This window comes from Microplitis mediator, chromosome 8 (assembly GCF_029852145.1).
Source record: "Microplitis mediator isolate UGA2020A chromosome 8, iyMicMedi2.1, whole genome shotgun sequence".
In the NCBI taxonomy this organism is placed as follows: domain Eukaryota; kingdom Metazoa; phylum Arthropoda; class Insecta; order Hymenoptera; family Braconidae; genus Microplitis; species Microplitis mediator.
The window spans coordinates 7,924,860-7,945,326 of NC_079976.1; the positions used below are offsets into that span (position 1 = coordinate 7,924,860).

The window sequence follows — 20,467 nt, forward strand, 5'->3', positions numbered from 1 at the left end:
GCTATGGATTGATTTTTGATATTTAATTTATTTGACATAATTATTTTTAGTTTTAACCTAGAATTGAATTACCCATCTATGGAGGAAAGTTGGACATTCGAACCTGAGTGTATAATTGCCTACCTGAACATTCGACTTTTCTCCCTCGGTGTGTAATATACTAATTTCTACTTTTTATAGAAAGAACAAATTAATTTTATTTATCTACTAATTTTAATAATTTCAAAAAATGATTACTTTTAAAATTCGCCTTATATATTAATATTTAAAACTTTAATAGTAAATTTTCAAACGTGATTAGTTTTAAAAAACATTAATTATCGAATATTTATAATTGGAGAATAAAGTCATTTAATTTTGTAAACCGATTGTTAATTTTCATTAGCTCTCTAAAAAACCCTTTATAATTCATTATTACACATTTAGTATAAATAGTGAGGCAATTAATTAATTGACCAGTATCAGTAGGGGAGAGGAGGGCAGAAAGGGCCGCTTAAGGAAAATAATTATAAAATCGTTCATTTTTTTTACGCGTTTACTTGTTTTTAGACCCTTGATACTTATTTTCACTTCATTATGCTGCGTCCATTAAAATTGAAAAATTGAAAAGTAGGGGCAAAATGGGCCCTCCGAAAAATTTCGGATTTGATATTTTTGATTCTTTACACGTGTGATATTTGCAAATAAATATAAAACAATTGTATTTTAATAGTCTGCTGCGATATAACTTTAAAACGTAATTTTATTATCTTCAACTTTATTAATAAATTTTATTTAATGAACAGTTTTGGTGGTCTATTTTAGCCCTCATTATATAAGAAATTTCGATAAACTTATTATCCGTCCGAATTTATTGGCGTATAGAAAATTTTAAGGGGCCTACTTTGCCTCCTCCTTCTTCTATTTAATGTTGAAATTTATTTTCGCTGCATACTATTTCCAAGTTTAGTAAAGACGAAAAAAATGTTTTTCGGTCAAAATTTTGAAATTATTGCCCTACTCGGGGTAACCAACTTGCCCCATATTTGTTTTCTAGAGAATATAGATAACAATTTACAAGAAAAAATTTTTTTTTTATTAATAAATGGTGTCTCATTCTACCCTACTATTTAATCGTTTTATATCGGAAATAAAAATTAATTTTTTATTTTAGCTGTATCTAATTAATAATAATAACTATTTAAAGTCCATTTTATATCAAAGTTATTTTATATAAAATTCAAAGTACAAAGAAATAAATTTTTTTTCTTTATTTAGTGACGTCACTGGGGGCTCGACCGAATCGAGAGATAATGCGGTATCTGTTGACTGTTTATTCTAAAGTTTCATTCCATATCATTACAATTGACACATATTTTTTTAAGATTGATAATACAATCAAAATATATTCAAAATACTGTTTTATATTTTTCTAAATATCCCAATAAATACTTTTATATCTTATCGATATATAAGATTATTGTAATCTCATTTATAAAATTGAAATATCATAAAAATTTCACTTAATTATACAATATTAACAAATAGATTTAAAAATTTAATTTCGTAATTAAATCAAAAATATAACAAGTGCCTGATTAAATGAGGGAATTATTTCAAAATTTAAATTATATATGTTACTGATTATTAAGCATTTAAATATTTATCACTAAATGATACCAAGTTGCCCCCCACGATCATATTTCTTGACCTTCTTACAAAATCTACTAGATATATATATAAATATACAGTTTATAAGTTGATAGAAATAAAAATAATAATGATTTAATTCGTACTTATGTAATGGCTCAATATATTAATCTATTGAAAATCATATAAATATTATTCGCCTTTTATTTCAACGTAACCCCAAGTAATTTTGAACATTATAGTCCAGAAAGTATTTCGAAGTCGAAGTATTAATACACTCAGAAAATTAAATAATAGAAACTACTATCTAGTTATCGTAAAATTTCTAGCATCAATCCAATAGTAGTGAATATTATCTAGATGATTGTATAAATCATCTAGATTGTAACATTCACCATATTTATAATAATTGTTACAATCCTGTATGTTAACGAGAGTTAATTATTATTATTATTCTAAATAGTTATATTTATAATCCAGATGGTAACAGTTACCATCAGAAATTATAATTATTACCATCCTGATAGTAACTGTTACGAAATTTATTGCAGCAGTAAATATTACCATCCCGATAGTAACTGTTAACGTCCTGATGGTAACTGTTATCATCCTGATAGTAACTGTTACGAAATTTATTGCAGCAGTAAATATTACCATCCCGATAGTAACTGTTAACGTCCTGATGGTAACTGTTATCATCCTGATAGTAACTGTTACGAAATTTATTGCAGCAGTAAATATTATCATTCTGATAGTAAATATTACCATCTTGATAGTAATTGTTATCATCCTGATGGTAACTGTTACCATCCTGATATTATTAATTCTATAAAAAAAAATCATAACACTAACTATTTTTGCATTGGAAAACGTTCCAATAATTCTAGATGATTGGAATTAAAAATTTAGCATAATAAACACAATTACTTAATTTTCTGAGTGTATATGATCTATGGATCCCGGAAAAAATAAACCGGGAAAAAATAGACCCGGAAAAAATGAATCCATAATTTTCTTTTTTTTTTTTTATTTATTAGAACATTTCTTTAAGAGGTGTCTGAACTTTTTTCTCTGTCACACTCAAGTCGATGAACGGTATTATCTCTGTTGCACTTGCGCTGTAAATGGAAACTTTGTCCACGTTTTTCTCTTAAACAAAAGAACATTTTTGAAAAATGAAAACGTAGGTTGCTAGATTATAGAGCAATGCATCGAACCTCGTTCTTCTTTTTGCGTTTAGAGGTTTTTTTTTTAGCGAGAAGCTTGGACAAAAATTGATATGGAACCTACTTGATCATCTTGAAAAGAATTTCTGAGATAAGAAAAGAGCTACAAGTCGAATCGGGATTTCCACGATAACATTTTCAAATTCATTCTCCAAAACATTGATATGTTAACATATACCAATAACAATTAAAGTTTATAATAATAATAAAAATAAAAATTTTTGGACATAGTAAAAGTTAGACAATGGTTGGTCATTAATATGAGGTTTCCAAATTGATTGAAGAAAAATAAACATTCTTTCGGTGTTTCAAAAATTGCTAGAAGAAATTTTTTTTTCTGTGTTGTTACGTTCGCAAAATAATGAAACTTCTTATTTTCATCTGGGGGGTCTCCGTAACCCCCACTTGGACCCCCTTGAAGTGTCTTTTTTTCGCGAAAAAAAATTAACAGAGGAATTGAGAGGCATTGAAAGACATGAGACGACCAAATAGTAAGGCAGAGTATGAAGTTCCACCTGAAATCGATAATCAGTTGAAAAATTAATTTGCCGTCTCTATTTTGTCCGATTATTCATGATCTTGATAAAAAACTCCTAAGGTTTGCCCTATGAAAGCATCTCATATGTTAACCTGATAAGGTCCTCACATAGTCCAGTCAAATAGACCCTCTAAACGGACACAGGTCCAGTCAAGTCTGATTTTTTGAGGTAAGCTTCAGAACATGATTACAAAACATATATCAAAAAATCAAGGCAAAATTTCAATTAGACAGGTGAAAAAAAAAATAAAAAACACTTTTGATTAGCGTTTTATCGAAGAATTTAATAAATTTCGGTGAAAAGTGCTATATAAAAGTTGTAGAGAAAAAAATCTAGAAAATTATAAGTACTCTCCTGAGTATTCCCACATAGTACTTCAGGTCAATCAGGAAAAAATTCTAGTAAGAATTTTCCGTGCATGAGCTTACATATAATAATTATTTGAATGAAATAGACGTTTATTTATTGTAAGCTAACTTATTAAAGCAGTAATGATAATTCACTTAATTCAAAAAAATATGTCATTGTCACTATAGTAATAACATATTTACTTGAATCGAGTAATATGTTATCGCTACTATATAACAATAACATATTTACGTGAGTCATGTCATATTTATTTGTAATTGCGATTTTTTTTCTCAATGTAGAGTGGGGTGTTATATACAGATATTATGAGGATCTAGGGTTATATATTAAATTTATATAATTGATTAAACAGATTAAGACTATTTACAGTTGCCATTTTTTAAAACAATTTTATGAGCTTATGAATTTCGACGCCCTTATAAAAAATAAATGTTTTTTTAGTTCTGCTAAAGTGTAGATACAATCATCTAATAGTGGATAAAGAAAATAGTTGAATTTATATGAATAATATACCAGTAAATGATAACTAGCTGATCGAAAATTTTCCGACATACTTTCAAACTTGATCGAGAATCATAGAAAAACTGGATTAAACTGGTTCATGTGCGGTAACTAGTACTAATGTCGAAGTGATTAACAGTTGAGAAATTATAGTAGGCGAAATTACTTTAAAAGTTGTCTTTCTTAATTTAAAAACATTATTCATATTTATTTCATTATTCAAATATTATTCATTAAATTTTTTTTTATCAATGTTATGTTGATTTTTTAAATTTATTGCTTTGACTAATTATCATTAAGTGTGTAATGCTGTCTTTTTTTAAGTGAGATATAAAACATGATTTATAGAAAAATAAATTAAATATTCATGATTAATAAATTTGTCTTATTAATTAAATATTTATTATTATCACAGTTTATTTACATAAAATATTTGCTGCTATCGGAAAAAACAAAATGCATTGCTTTGTCCTCAGTAGCAAACCTAATTTATGTTTTTTTGTCATTTAAGTAGACCCTATCAAAATCACCCTATAGGAATCCAGCGATTTTTATACGGAGTTTTTAGATTAATTCTCATGTGGTTTTCTATAGAAGAATCTGAATACCCACAGTTTTCTACTTGGATTTCATTATTGATAGAAATCCAGATAAGCGCCAATTTTCATATGGATTTTCCATACAACGTGTCAAACTTGATCACAAATATCTTCTCAATCAAACGGGCAAAAATTTTCAATTAAGACAGTTTTCAAAAAGGTCATTTTTAACTTCCCGCTAAGAAAATTGCAAATTTTCAAGAAAAGGAAGTTATAGGTTTTGGTCCGATTTTTGAAAATCAAGATTTCATCAGATGTCGACGTTTTGAGAATCTAGGAAGCTATTCTGACTATTCCTGGATAGACGTCCGTGTGTATGTGTGTGTGTGTGTGTGTGTGTGTGTGTGTGTGTGTGTGTGTGTGTGTGTGTGTGTGTGTGTGTGTGTGTGTGTGTGTGTGTGTGTGTGTGTGTGTGTGTGTGTGTGTGTGTGTGTGTGTGTGTGTGTGTGTGTGTGTGTGTGTGTGTGTGTGTGTGTGTGTGTGTGTGTGTGTGTGTGTGTGTGTGTGTGTGTGTGTGTGTGTGTGTAAACTTTTTTTGTCCGACGATATCTTTGGAACGAATCAATCGATTTGAACATACTTGGTGGCAATCGAAAGGGCTCACCAAAACTTAGAATTGATTAGATTTTGGGGTAGATCGGTCACGTAGTGACTTATTGAGTCCTTTCGATTGCCACCAAGAACGTTCAAATCGGTTCATACCATCTAAAGAAATCGTCGGACAAAAATTATAATTTTTCAATGAAGCTATCTTTTACCGGCCTAACAAATTTTTGAGCTCGAAGAGCTCAATAATTAATGTTTCCGAGCTCCCTAAGCTTGAAAACAGCAGGAAATTTTGGGGCCCGCAGGGTCAGGCGGTTTTTAGATTTTTTATGAGCAATCTTATCAAATTTTATAAAAAAGTGGGTTTAGGGAAATATTACCTTAAGAGGTTTAATAATACGGGCGCCAGTTTTATAAAGTAGTGATTGCAACGTTTAAAATAACTTTATATTTTAATGAACATGTATGATAATGATTTAATTAAATGACAATATTATCCATTAACTTATCAAATCGATTTATCTCATTTGCAATTACTTATATTTAATTATTAATTTTTTTGAATCCCTATTTCATCTCATTGCTTTTCGTCATCACTGATTTTAATGATTAGTGATTAAAAACATTGTTTGTTTCATTGACTGTATCAAATACAGTAAACAAATATTTGTTTATTTCATTATTTCAAATAACAATATTATGTCCCAATTATTATTTTATACAAAATTAAACAGATACTTCAGATTTAAAATTTTTTGTTTATTTTTTACGATAAACCAGAGAACCCGGACTACAATGAGACAACAGGGTAAAGTCAGACATCGTTTTTGAGATAAAAAAACATGATTGTTTTTTTTTAAATATTTGGTTACAATTTTTAGACCAGAATGGGGTAAATTGATCAGCCCAGACCGGCTAATTAAAATTTTGAATTTTTTTCTGAAAACTGATTACCCAAATTATTTTATAGTAAACTGGAAAAATATTAAGAGGTAAAATGGGTCACTATTGTAACAAAAAATCTGTCAATCGGTTGACCCTGCAGGCCAGCCCCAAAACTTCCCGCTGTTTTCAAGCTCGAAAATACTTTATGTATGCCATTGTTTTCGAAAAGAACCGTTTTTTAGAATTTCTTTTATTTTCGTTTTATTAAGTTCTAGAGCTGATTAGTTTTTGGAGTCGATCGTTCAATTCGTTTCTGAGAAATCAATAAAAAACTAAAAAAAAAATTTTTTTTTTTCGTTATTCGCCAATATTTTCGAGTCTACTTGATCAAATGTTCTGAAATTTCCAGGAAAGTTGATGGCCAACAAGCTCTTTCGATTGCCGCCTTAACCATCTAAATCGGTTCATTATTCAAAAAGTTATAAAGAGTTTACACACGCACACACAGACACTCGGACGTCATTCTGAAAATAGTCAGAATAGTTTCCTAGGACCTCAAAACGTCAATATCTGATGAAAACTCGATTTTCGAAAATCGAGGTGAGAACAATAACTTCCCGAATTTTCTGAAAATCATCGATTTTCTTAGCGGCAAGTTAATAATTGTATTTTACTGAAAAGTTTGTACTGGCCGCATTGTCTATAGACTGATCAACTTGTCCCAACCTTTGCTACAAACTCTTAGTAAGCATTTAAAAAAGAAAAACTTTTGTCTTATAAATGATGTCTTATTTTACCACAGGTTCCTTTGTAATTTAGAGGAAGTCATCCATATAGTTATTGAAAAAGATTGAAAGATAATAAATAAAAAATAGTCGATATTATATTATCGATTCTTTCTGACAAAAAATTTTCTGAAAAAAAAAAATTATCAGTTTCAGACTCTAGACATTAATTGGACTATGGACTCTGTGAATATAACCAATGAACCCCTTAGTAAACATCAAATATGACCCCCACTGTTTTTATGTCAGATGCTCATAGACTAAATAAAAAAAATTAACTCAAACATTTAGTTGATATCATTCAAAAATGATAAGCAATAAGCAATTTAATTAATGACAGCAAATTAATAAATTCCTTTAAGTTAATTAGTATAATTGTTTAAAAAATTGATATCATTACAAAAAGTCGTCTTGCAGTCGTTAAAAAAAATATGTTTGTGATTTAAATAATTATCGTCATTATTTATCTTAAACTTTTTTTTCTTCAATGACGTCTTCAGCTGATTATAATTATATTGTATATATATTTATAAACTTGTGCTTTAATAAACATCTTTAATCATGATGCAATATTTTCATACGCAATTATTATATATTTTCCATAATCCAATTTACTTGATATTTAATTTTTTTTTTTTTTATCGCAAAATGTATCCGTCGATAAAAATAAAAGATAAAATGATCTCAAAATTATACATAAAAATGTATAATAATCTCTAAATTTATGTATTTCAATTTACATTTTGCAAAGTGTATCAATAATGAATATTTATTTTTTATATTTATTCAGTATGATCATAATTATATGAAAATTTCCAAGCGTTAATTATATTTTTAATCATAAACTTCAGTAGTAATGAGAAATTATTTTTAAAAAAATTGTCTTCATTTCAGCGGTTTTTTTTTCTCTTACAAATACAAAAAAATATTATGATGATAAAAAAAAAAGTATTTATATCTTTTTATTTCCAGATACTTAATAATTAAAAACCGATAATGTAAAGCTTATTAACAAAAGCAATAGAAAGAGTGCGATGCTTAATTTTTTTTTTTTCAAGTGCATCAAAGAGAGAGAAAGCATTGCGACAAGATATTAAAAGTAAGTGGATGTAATGCTGCTGGTGCGGTGCGGTTCGGTATGCCTGTAAAAATAGAAGAGCACGAGGGGGCCAACGGCTTTCGTATAAAACCGGGGCATGCAGTCGCAGCTTATTTACAACTTAGCAGTTGATTAAACCTTCATAAGACAGTTTCTCTCTCTCGGTAATAAAAAAAAAAACGTCTTGCGATAATCAAGTCGGTTATCAGTGTCCGCTGTCGAATTTGAAATCGGAATATTTGGCAGTGTAACGATCAAAGATCATCGAACGTAAATAAAAAACTATTCCTCTGGGGTGATTCTGTGTACATTTGACTGTTTACCAGCATAATAATAATAACAGTTGTAATCAAGTGTAGAATATATGATGTAAGTCGGTATCAATGATCAACACCCCCACTTAGTAAACGCTAGACATATGTTAAAAGAAAACAACGAGTCTGATTTGTAAATTTCCGGAAAACCGTTAGCACGCAAAAGAAACCCCACGACCATTGGACTCCGGTCTTCTAGTCTGTTTCATCAGAGAGCATATAAAAGACCGAAAACGATTGGCAAAATGACGACACACGGGTGGAACGTTGCCAGACAATCATTTATTAGTAAAGGAACTAGATGTGTACTAGAACCTGATAAATTAACACGAAGTTTTCATACTTTACACAGAAGTTCGTTGGATTATTCAAAGTTATTACGGATAACTGACATCGCTGCTGGAAAATCTGTTATTAAATCTTCGAGATTTTCTATTTTCACATATCGTGTTTATAATAAAACAAATAAATCATCCAAAATGCCTTATTGGATAGACCAATTTTACCCTCAGTAAGTCGAAATAATTTACTTGTTATTGTAATTAACATTTTTTAAATTTTTTTTTGCTAATATTTTACATTGACTTTGAAATTTTTCAAGTTTATTTATATAGAATAAGTCATTTAACTTTCTCTTGATCGATAGAATAATCGAGAGTTTAAATCCGGTTAAATATTTTAACCAATTACTCAAGAAAGTTTTAACTACCAGTTTTGTAATCGAGTTCTGTTGCAATTATATTTTTTAAAATTAACTTATAATTATTTTTCTATTAAGTAATTTAATTTATGAAAATAAAAAACAAACATACGGTTAAATTATATAATCTTGTAATTTTTTTTTAAATGAAAAACGACAACTTCAATGTGACTTTGTTTTGTTTTAGGGTGAAAAACCTGATGGCGACTCATGCGACTGAAAGCAAGGACTCAATTGATCAAGTCTACAGTAAAATTGGTGGTGTACCGATTATTTCAAAATTGACATCACCACTTGCACCGAAGGTGTTGACTTATGTTGAAGACTGCGTCAAACTTTGCAAGCCTGATGCGGTTTACATTTGCAATGGCAGTGAAGAAGAAAATGAATTGATGCTCAAACTGCTGCAAGCGAATGGATCTATTGTGCCATTGCCAAAATATGAAAACTGGTAGGTCACATTTGAATTTTGATCCTCAATCATCACGGTCATAAATATAAAATTTTAATTTTTTTTTTATTAATAAAAAAAAATTTTGACTCAAAAAAAAGAAAAAATGAATTTTTGCATAAAAATAACGATAACTTTATTAATTTTCGATCCTTTTAACTAAATTTTTTAGTAAATTATTAGAAAATAATTTCACTTTGCCACAGAGTCATAAAAAAATCACTTTCCGCAAATTTTAAATATTTGAAAATTTGAAAATTATCAAAAAAAAAGTGCAATTGGTTTTTTGCAAATATCTCGGTAAATATTGAGTTATTCAAAAAATTATAAGAATTTATTTTTGTAGATCTTTAAATTCTGTACAAAAAAGGTATCTTATAATTTTTCAAAAAACTGAGTATCTATTGAGATATTTCGAGTTCCAAATTCTAAGAATCAGACACAGAAATTTGAATCTTGAATTTATCTGGGATCGCTGACGTATAATTTTTTTTAGTTGGTTGGCACGAACAAATCCAGCCGATGTTGCACGTGTGGAAAGCCGCACATTTATTAGCACTGCAACTAAAGCCGAAACTATACCAACTCCACGTGAAGGAGTAAAAGGACTTCTCGGAAATTGGATTAGTTTTACTGATATGGACGAAGCGATTTCTCAGCGATTTCCTGGTTGTATGAAAGGTTAATTGTTTTTAAATAATCATACAAATTACCTATGATTAACTTTAGATTCCGATAATGACAATAAATGTCTTTGTTATCAGGCCGCACTATGTACGTAATTCCATTTAGTATGGGACCGGTTGGATCACCACTTTCCAAAATAGGAATAGAAATCACTGACTCAGTCTACGTTGTTTGCTCAATGAGAGTAATGACTCGAATAGGTACAGGAGTCCTTGACGTGCTTGGAAAAACTGACTTTGTTAAATGTTTACACTCTGTGGGATCTCCCAATGAAAATTCAAAAGTTGAAGTTAAGAATTCATGGCCTTGTGATCCAGAGAGAACAATTATTCTTCACAAACCAGCAAATAATGAGATTGTATCTTACGGAAGCGGTTATGGAGGCAACTCTTTGTTGGGAAAAAAATGTTTCGCTCTTAGAATCGGGTCTACGATTGCCAAAAAAGAAGGCTGGCTTGCTGAGCACATGCTGGTACGTAATAAATATCGATGTCAATGCTAAGAAAAATCTTAATAATAAATTTTGTTAATTTTTCTTAACTCTATTATCAATAAAATTGCAGATCTTGGGCATAACGAATCCCAAAGGCGTAAAACGTTACATTGCCGCGGCGTTTCCAAGTGCCTGTGGAAAAACTAATCTTGCAATGATGCAGCCAACGTTACCCGGTTTCAAAATTGAATGCGTTGGTGACGATATTGCTTGGATGAGATTTGATAAACAAGGCCGTCTACGAGCTATAAATCCAGAAAATGGATTCTTTGGAGTTGCTCCGGGTACAGCGACAGCGACAAATCCAAATGCCATGAAAACAATTTTCAAAAATACAATATTTACTAATGTCGCGCTTACAAGCGACGGTGGAGTTTTTTGGGAAGGAATGGAAAATGAAATAGATAAAGACATTGGAATAACTGATTGGCATGGAAATCCATGGTCACGCGATTCAAAAACACCGGCTGCGCACCCAAATTCTCGATTCTGTACTCCTGCGTATCAGTGTCCCATAATCGATCCCGCTTGGGAAGATCCTGAGGGAGTTCCTATTGACGCCATTCTTTTCGGAGGTCGCAGACCTGAAGGAGTTCCACTTGTTTATCAAGCGCGAAATTGGCAACATGGAGTTTTTATCGGAGCTTCGATGAGATCAGAAGCTACGGCAGCTGCTGAACATAAAGTACGTTTTGATTTTCTAGTTTAAACCCAACAAATATATGAAAATATTCATTATTAATTTTGTTTATTTTTCTGTACACAGTCCAAAGTAATAATGAATGATCCATTTGCGATGAGACCTTTCTTTGGTTACAACTTCGGTCATTATTTGCAACACTGGCTCAGTATGGAACAGGTAAAAGACGCGCAACTACCGGCTATTTTCCACGTCAATTGGTTTAGAAAAGACGGAAGCAACAAATTCCTATGGCCAGGTTTTGGTGAAAATTCACGGGTACTCGACTGGATTTTACGTCGAATAGAAGGTGAAGATATTGCTAATGAATCAGCTATTGGGCTCATTCCGAAAGAGGGTACACTCAATACTGCAGGTTTGAAAGACAACGTTAACTTTGAAGAATTATTTAGATTACCAAAAGATTTTTGGGAAAAAGAAGCTAGAGAACTGAGAGATTATTTTGATGCTCAAGTTGGAAACGATCTTCCAGCGCCGATATTAACTGAACTGAACAATCTCGAAAAAAATATTTCGAAGATTAATTGAAAGATTTTACATATATGGGTAAATTTTTATAGATTTTTATGACTACATTCCAAACAATTATGAAAAAAATTACTTCTGTATGTATATTCTGTAAATAGTATTATTAAAACGATATATTTTATTGAAAAAAATTTCACATGTGATCATTTGAAATAATCCTGATTATTTGAATTTTAGATATAAAATTAATAAGACGTGAAGTGTAATGGTATTAATGTATATTAATCTATTGTATTTACTTATCGCTCCGAAAATTGAAATTTTTCAAAAATTTTTACTTTATCCCGGATAGCCAGACTTTCGCTTCAAGAACTTACTTTTCAGAGCTTATAGTATGTTTATCATCAAATTCACGTCAATTTTCTGCTGTCCAAGTTTCGACTCTAAAATCCTGAAGAGCAAAAGTTTATTACCAAATTGACAACTAGTTAGCGCTAACTATTTGTGCATTCAAGTTTTTGCAGTCAACTTGACCTATAATTTGGGCCGTAGATTTCATCAACTTGGCTACCAAGAAATAAGTAATCTTCGTCACAGATAAAGTAGATATCGTTATTTTTTTTAGTTTAATAAAACACAAATAGCAAATGAAAATTCAAAGTTACTGACTTATGGATTACATATCCTGATAGTTAGAGTTTCTGATCAGAAAGTTGGTGTACCTAAGTTTCAACCAACTTGATGACAAGTTGTCGACAAATTTGAGCTTGTGTAATTGTTGACTATAAGTTGCTTAGAGACTTGGCGACAATCTACTGCCGCAACCTTGTCACCAAGTTTCTGAGCAACTTGTAGCCAAGTTGTCGGCAACAGTTACACGAGCTGAAAGTTGTCAACAAATTGCTCGGAAAGTTGCCGTCAACTTATGGAAATGCCAACTTTTGCGGCCAACTTGGCTATCAGGGTATATGCTCTTTCATTCGAAACTTGACGTAAACTTGCAGCTAAAACTTGACGCCAACATTTTTGTAATTCGTTGACGTGCGCACTAGTTGATGTCAACTTATCGTCAAATTGCGGTGACAGGCTGCCGTCAACTTATGGAAATGCCATTTTTTGCGGCCAACTTGACAACAAGTTGCTGCAGTAGGTTGTCCCCGACCTGCTGTCAACTTGGTCATCAGGGTGTTGCGGAGAAACTGCCATTGTCTGAATAACACATCCACATTAGATAACTGTCTACAGTTGGTATATTAAAGAAATAATACGCCCCAGATAACCAAGTTGTGTGTAAGTTGGCGTGAGTCGACTGCCGCGCAGTTTGACGTCAATTTCGCAAAAAATTTCACGTGTAAATTTAATAACGCGAACTTCTTGCCAGTTCAAAAGTAACTTTTGTGACCTTTTTTTACGTATATTGATGACAACTTTCTCTGTGAATTTGTCATCAAATATTTACTCCAACTTATGGTTTATGTTTTACTCATAATAAAAAATTTAAATTCTCAAATTTACAGAAATTTTACAGATAAATAAAAATCGCTAAACCTTAATATGTTGCTAAAAAAAAAAATTTTAAATCAGGGACGTAAGGTCGGTTTTTAACTTTTCTTCAAGCTCTTTTCTCAAATGAAAAGTTTAAACACAAAATAAAGCTCGAGGCTCAATACATTACTTTATAATCTAAGAATTTTCAATGTAATTTATTGAAAGTTTCCATTCGGTTCCGAAAACAATTTAGGTAAAGCTAGCCTCAATTTACTATACGAGCGCAACAAGGACAGTTCCGGTCATCCAGTCAAGTGCGAAAGAGAAAGAAGTGCATCATACAATAAAAAAAAATTAGTGGCTAACTTTTTTGGATATCTTACTTCCACTCTCGGCGTTATTAATTTTAGTGATAAAATAATATTATGAAATACCTCCGAAACTTGATTAGATAACTAATGAGACATCTGGCTATTGCACACCTGGTCAACTTATCAATTCTCAAGTATTTATACTGATTGTTGTCAATATCTATAGTTCATTAAAATCATTAATGCTATCTAGAAAATTAAATTGCTTCTACATACCTTGGTTTTTTATTTTTATATTTATCTATTATATTTTATAAAAAATAAAAAAACTCATTATTTTACTTTCGATAAAGCATCTTAACGTTTTGACGACAGCGGCTAAAAAAACAATTTTTCGAGCTTCGACAGCTCGAAAACGTTACTCTATAAAAACGAATTAGTGAAAATCACGTGACAATCACTATTTGGCAGTGAATAGTCACTTATTGCCAGTAAAAAGTATACCACTACTGGAATTAGTGACATACTTTTCACTAGTAAACAGCGAATAGTCACTTTTTGCACTATTTCAAATTTAAGAGAGTAAAAGTGATTATTTTCATGTTTATAAGTTCGGAAAGAGGGAAAAATTTTATTGCTGTTTCACAAAGTCAACCATTTTTAATTGAATATTTTGCCCGCGGGACCCGTTTCGTCTTACACCCGTTTTTTTTTTTTTTAGTCATCCGATCATTTCGGTATTAAATACTTATTTGGTGACTAAAAAGAGATAGAAACAGTGGAAGAAAAAAAAACAATCCGCAGTTTTTTTTGTTTTTGTTTAAGGAGGCCGGTTTGCCTTCCTACCCCCTCCCATCTTAATATTATTCAACATATTATACGTCAATAATCCCGTATATTATCATATAATGTCTATAATATTAGAAACAGGTTTTTTTTCAAAATTTTAACTAAAAATTCTTACGTTAAAAATTTTTTTTAAGAAGTAAATATATTTTAGTAATCAACCGCTGATATTTTTTGTGCAATTAAGGCATTAAGTGGTAAGACGGGTCACCCCAAAAATTCGGAAAAAAAATCATGTTTTCATAAAATTTTCGTACATACTTCAAGTTTCGTTTTTAATTTTCTGATTAATATGAAAATTTAAATTTAACATCCGAAAAGTTTTTTCTATTTATCAAAAAAAGTTATTTTAGTGAAAATATTCACGGAACAAAGAGCAGGAAAAATTACAGTTTCGTATAGTAGTAAAGCGTCCCGAGTCTGAAACTGTAAATATTACATTTTTCATCAGTACATTTTACAAAAATAACAAATATTACAGTTCCAAACTCGATATTGTCGATTTAAACTGTAAAATTTGCTGTTTAAAATTGTATTCATTTTATTACTAAAACAAATTTCTAAAATTACAGTTTAAACATTAAAATGTTTAAAAATTTTTGCCCGGAAGGCCTATTTTTACTGTAGAAGCTGTAATTTTTCAACTGCTCTTTTTTCCGTGTTGATAAATTATTATAGATTTGTCTAGTATGAACAAAATGAAGGAATAAACAGTAATTAAGAGTACAAAAAAAAAAGTTATGAAAAAACTTTTTAATTACTTTTTGGACATTCTGTTATGTCACCAAAAAATTTTTTTCATTGGAATTATTTTAAACCAATGACAGATTTGTTCGAGATAAATAAAAGCGAGTTGTCTTGAGTGGCCAAAAGCCACAAAAATTGAGTACTCGCTAAAGTATCCCGTTGTGCCCCGGTCTCTGCTATCAAATTTAAAATTAATGTTATTACAAAGGTGTTCTAGCCTTGAATACCCCCTCTCTTTTTTCTGTATAATCTGGTAGTCTTCGGAATCGAATGAAATAGTACCCAAAGCAAGCTTATTGAGTACAGAAGACTACAGTCAGTTAAAACCATCCCAGATAAATATACGAAATTTATTTTTCTATTATTAGACTTTTTTTTTATAAACTTGTAGAACAAAAATGATCAGTTGGCTGATTGGTGGCATTACTACAATTTTTTTGTACATTTTATTTTTTTATAAAATTAACTACGTAAAGGTGAGATATAATTTATTGTTTAAAATTTTTTTTACCTAATTTCAATTTCGACTATGAGTAATTTAAAAAATTACGATATTATTCATATATATTTTAACATCCGAATAGTAGTTCATAATATCATAAAATAAAGCTCTAGATCACTTAATTACTGATCATTAAATTAAATTTTTTTTTTTAAAGAAATTAAAAAATATTAATCAGAGTAGAATTTACTTGACTGATCGTGAAATCAGTGAACTACCGCCGATTTATCCAAATGGATGGTATGCTCTGTTGGAAAGCTCAGAGTTAGCAAAAAGTCAAGTTAAGCATGTGAGTGCTCTTGGTGAAAATTTCGCAGTATTTAGGTAAAAGTCTAAGAATTTTGTTAATTTTTTAGAAAATCTAAGGGGCGAATAGGAAAAAATTAAATACTACACGTTAAATTTAAAAAAGTTGTTCCCCCTGGCGGATTTTGAGAAGCGCAAATTCACGGTTCTTTTTGTAAATTAAAAATTAATTTCAATTATAAACTGGCTATGTCTTTACGGGCTGCTCAATTAGCTTCATTACATTTTACCAATCGTAACTTAACACGTTTATATAAAAAACAATTTTTTTCTTTTGTTTTATAAATGATTATCATTTTATTCCGGGTTTCCCTACACAATACTATTGTCTAGTATTCATTAAATGGATCTTATAGACTAATAATCGATATTAAATGAACTTGTTTATATTTTAAACAGAACAGAAAAAGGCGATGTCAGTGTAATTGATGCTTACTGTCCACATTTGGGAGCTAATTTAGCAAAAGGAGGAAGGGTCATTAATGACTGTTTAGAATGTCCGTTTCATAATTGGACATTCAGCGGTGATGGAAAATGTCAAAGTATTCCTTACTCTAAAACTGGTAATTAAAAAATTTTTTTTTTCAAATAAATAAAGCATCTGTGAAAATAAAATTAGTAGGAATCAAATTAATCTCTACACGGAAAGATTGGAACCCGACTGGTTACTGTTCTGCGCCCGACTCAGTGCGGTGCTAAAAGAAAATACTCGATTATGGTGCAGCACCACACTGATTACTGTGCGGAACCTGACTGAGTGATGTGCGAACACGACCCAGTCAGGTTCCGTACAATAATCAGTGTGGTGCTGCACCATAATCGAGCATTTTCTTTCAGGACCGCACTGAGTCGGGCGCAGAACAGTAACCAGTCGGGTTCCAATCTTTCCGTGTACTCTCTTAAAATGAATCAGTGAAAAGTAGTCCAATCAGTGAATATTCACTGCACGAATAGTCCCAAGTATATCACTAATTCAATCAGTGATATACTTGGGACTGATTCGCAGTGAATATTCACTGATCTGCAGAACTTTTTACTGATTCATTTTAAGTGACTTGAAAAGTACGATATTTAGCGCCTACAGCCGGCAACTAAAAATATTAGATAAAATACAGCTGGTAAAAAAGATACCTAATCGTTCTAATAGTGACGTCATCATCGGATCAAAAAATATTTTTCGGTTACATGTGCGATAGCAAAGGACCAAAAAATATCGAAGTAACTTAATGAGCCATCTTGTGACAAAATTTATCATCATATTAATTAATTCACGTACCGACTTCTCTCTCATTTTCAACAAATACTCAAAACAATCTTACCAAATAAATAAACACGGGTTTATAACCTGCAATTTATAGGCACTAAATGTACTACATTTCAAATATCTGTCACAAAAACTAATGTATTTATCTAGTACAATCAAGTCTAAGACGCTCGTGTGTTGGTACCCTCGCTTTCGGCTTGGTCACCAATCTTCACACCTCTTGTCTTAAACACGATCGCACTCGATAAATAAACTACTATTTAGAGCCTTCATACACGGAAAGATTGAAGCCCGACTGGTTACTGTTCTGCACCTGACTTAGGACGGTGCTGGAAGAAAATGCTCGATTGTGGTGCAGCGCCACACTGATTACTGTACAGGACCTCACTGAGTGATATGCGCACACGACTTAGTCAGGTCCCGCACAGTAATCGGTATGGTGCTGCACCACAATCGAGCATTTTCTTCCAGCACCGTCCTAAGTCAGGTGCAGAACAGTAACCAGTCGGGTTTCAATCTTTCCGTGTACTGTACACAAAAAGAATAAAGAAAGAAATTTAAATAATTTTCAGATCCCTCGAAAATAAAAATGAAATCATGGATCTGTCGTGAGGTTAATAAACTAATATTTGTATGGTATCACGCGGAATTAGCTGATCCTGAGTATGAAATAGAATCAATACCACAAATCGAAGATGGATCTTGGCAGTGTCATGGACGAAATGAATTCCATGTTACTTGTCACATTCAAGTAGTTATCCTTGTACAGTCGAATTCCATTGACTCGGAACTTCACTTCAATCTTGACCCCCACTACTAGCTACGGTGTCTCCCACCCGATCCTATACATCTGTGTATATTTATATACGTATCATTCATGTCATGTAGTGCGCATGCGTATAGTCTAGGGTGGTCGTTAAAAATTAAATTTTCTCAGACGCCCCATAAAAAGCTTCTTTTTAGTGAAAAAATACGTGGGGAATTTGGTTTTTCCTTTTTAAGTAAAAAGAACACGTGCCTCAGGACGATCAAAGTTCATTTTTCGATCCAACCGCGTTTTTTTTAAATATCTCATGAAGTATGCAGATTAAAGGAAAACATCATAGAATCAATTTTGTAGGAAATTAAATTTTTGACAAAAAAGGTTATGTTCATTTTTTTTATAAAATATGTATTTATGAAGATATTTTAAAAAAACTTTTTTTAGATCTGATGAATTGAGTGTTTTAAGGATTACAAATTTTGAAAATAATATTTTTCTAAGTATATAGAAACTACAACAAGCATTAATGATTGATATGTTACGAGTTACGAAGTTGTCTATATTTAAGAAAAAACGTTATTTTTAACATTCGTTATCCTTAAAATACTCAATTGATAAGATCTAAAAAAGTTTTTTTAAAATATCTTCATAAATACACATTTTATAAAAAAAATGAATATGACCTTTTTTGTCGAGAATTTAATTTCCTACAAAATTGTTCCTATGAATTTTTCCTTTAATCTGCATATTTCATGAGATATTTAAAAAAACCGCGATTGTATCGAAAAATGAACTTTGATCGTCCTGCGGCACGTGTTATTTTTACTTGAAAAGAAAAAACCAACTTCTCTACGTATTTTTTCACTAAAAAGAAGCTTTTTATGGGGCGCCAGAGAAAATTGAATTTTTAACGACCACCCTAGTATAGTCTACTTTTTGAAGGAGAAGGCGCATTTAATAAGTCCGAATTTCCACTCCTCCATAGACTAACTGTCTGAGTTAATGGAATTCGACTGTACATTCGTTCAATATAAAAATAAAGGATGTGATTAAGGATAAACAAAATTACTTAATTGCAGGATTTATCTGAAAATGGTGCAGACTGGGCACATTTGAGCGTCGTCCATGGACCCACAAAATTTATGGGAATGTTGCCAAGAAGTATTGTTCATCATTCGTGGACTGGAGTTGGTTGGCAATCTAATGCCCCATCAGATTATAATGACGAACCTGATCATAATGATAATTATGAAGGCATATTAGAAAATGGCAAAGTTCGCGTTAGAAACAATAAGATTAAAAAACACTGTGGGACAATAAACTTACATCATAAATTGTTGATTTTGAATAAATTCAAAATTTTAAATTTGAACGTTCACGGTCAACAAGTAGGTCCGGGTTATGTAGAATTATTTATGGATACTGCATTTGGTCCGGTTTGCGTTATTCACATTGTTGTCCCATTGGGGCCATTTTTGCAACGCACAATTCATTTGATTTATTCATCAACTTTAATCAGCCCTTATACAAAAATGATATTCATTGGTGAGTGTGCTATGTTTGAACGTGATGTTGAAGTTTGGAATTATAAAAAATTTATAAAAAACGCTAAGCTGGTTAATGAAGATCGTAGCATTGCAGTTTATAGACGGTGGTATAAACAATTTTATACGGCCCATAGTCCCCTTTATCAGTCTGCTCGATCGATTGAATGGTAACAAAGATTACTATTACTATTAACTTTTTTTTCTCTGTCTTATTTACTGTCCGAGGAGTGTATACTATTTTTCTCCTCGACGAAGGCGGAAAGCGGCAACTTCGTTTTGCACAATGGGACGAAGTTGACGCTTTCCGCCCGGAGGCGAGAAAAATAATATTACATTTTTTTATGGATTTTCAATAAATTAAAAGTAATGAGTAATAATTATCATTAACAATACTGTTGATACTACAGATCATTCCAGTTGACCCTGAGAAAATTAATAACAAAAATAATTATTATGTTTTTAGAATCATCATTAATTAATTAACAATTAGACATAGTAATATCTAACCAGGTAATATCGAGCTATTAACGAATGAGTATATTTTGTAATTACTAATCTGATAATAAATTTTCAATTTATTATTCATTATTTATGAACATCGAACTTATTTTATTCGGACTCTGCACCATTTATGCACGGAAAAATTGAAACCCGACTGGTTCGTGTGCAGCACACGACTGGTTCATGTGCGCACCCGAACCA

General features: G+C 31.1%; 2 protein-coding genes across 2 annotated transcripts; both read left to right on the forward strand.

The window, feature by feature from the left end:
* The first annotated feature begins 8,314 nt into the window (after positions 1-8,314).
* LOC130673008 (phosphoenolpyruvate carboxykinase [GTP]-like) lies at positions 8,315-12,182 on the forward strand. Its single transcript, XM_057477853.1, has 6 exons — positions 8,315-9,003; positions 9,380-9,643; positions 10,140-10,324; positions 10,408-10,802; positions 10,894-11,508; positions 11,590-12,182. Exons 1-6 carry the CDS (start codon positions 8,738-8,740, stop codon positions 12,049-12,051), a joined length of 2,187 nt encoding a protein of 728 aa, XP_057333836.1. The 5' UTR covers positions 8,315-8,737; the 3' UTR covers positions 12,052-12,182.
* Positions 12,183-15,639: 3,457 nt separating this feature from the next.
* Positions 15,640-20,351, forward strand: LOC130672949 (cholesterol 7-desaturase nvd 1-like). The gene is made up of 5 exons (XM_057477766.1): positions 15,640-15,859; positions 16,043-16,209; positions 16,591-16,754; positions 18,028-18,206; positions 19,298-20,351. The coding sequence occupies exons 1-5, from the start codon at positions 15,782-15,784 to the stop codon at positions 19,934-19,936; spliced, it is 1,227 nt and encodes a 408-aa protein (XP_057333749.1). The 5' UTR covers positions 15,640-15,781; the 3' UTR covers positions 19,937-20,351.
* Positions 20,352-20,467: the final 116 nt, after the last annotated feature.

Excerpts from the sequence above, each read along its gene's own strand:
- LOC130673008 (XM_057477853.1), top strand. The coding sequence starts at position 8,738 with ATGACGACACACGGGTGGAACGTTGCCAGACAATCATTTATTAGTAAA. Across the intron at positions 9,004-9,379 it reads ATAGACCAATTTTACCCTCA|GGTGAAAAACCTGATGGCGA; the intron begins GTAAGTCGAAAT and ends GTTTTGTTTTAG. Across the intron at positions 10,803-10,893 it reads GGCTTGCTGAGCACATGCTG|ATCTTGGGCATAACGAATCC; the intron begins GTACGTAATAAA and ends ATAAAATTGCAG.
- LOC130672949 (XM_057477766.1), top strand. The coding sequence starts at position 15,782 with ATGATCAGTTGGCTGATTGGTGGCATTACTACAATTTTTTTGTACATT. Across the intron at positions 15,860-16,042 it reads ATAAAATTAACTACGTAAAG|AAATTAAAAAATATTAATCA; the intron begins GTGAGATATAAT and ends TTTTTTTTAAAG. Across the intron at positions 16,755-18,027 it reads TATTCCTTACTCTAAAACTG|ATCCCTCGAAAATAAAAATG; the intron begins GTAATTAAAAAA and ends AATAATTTTCAG.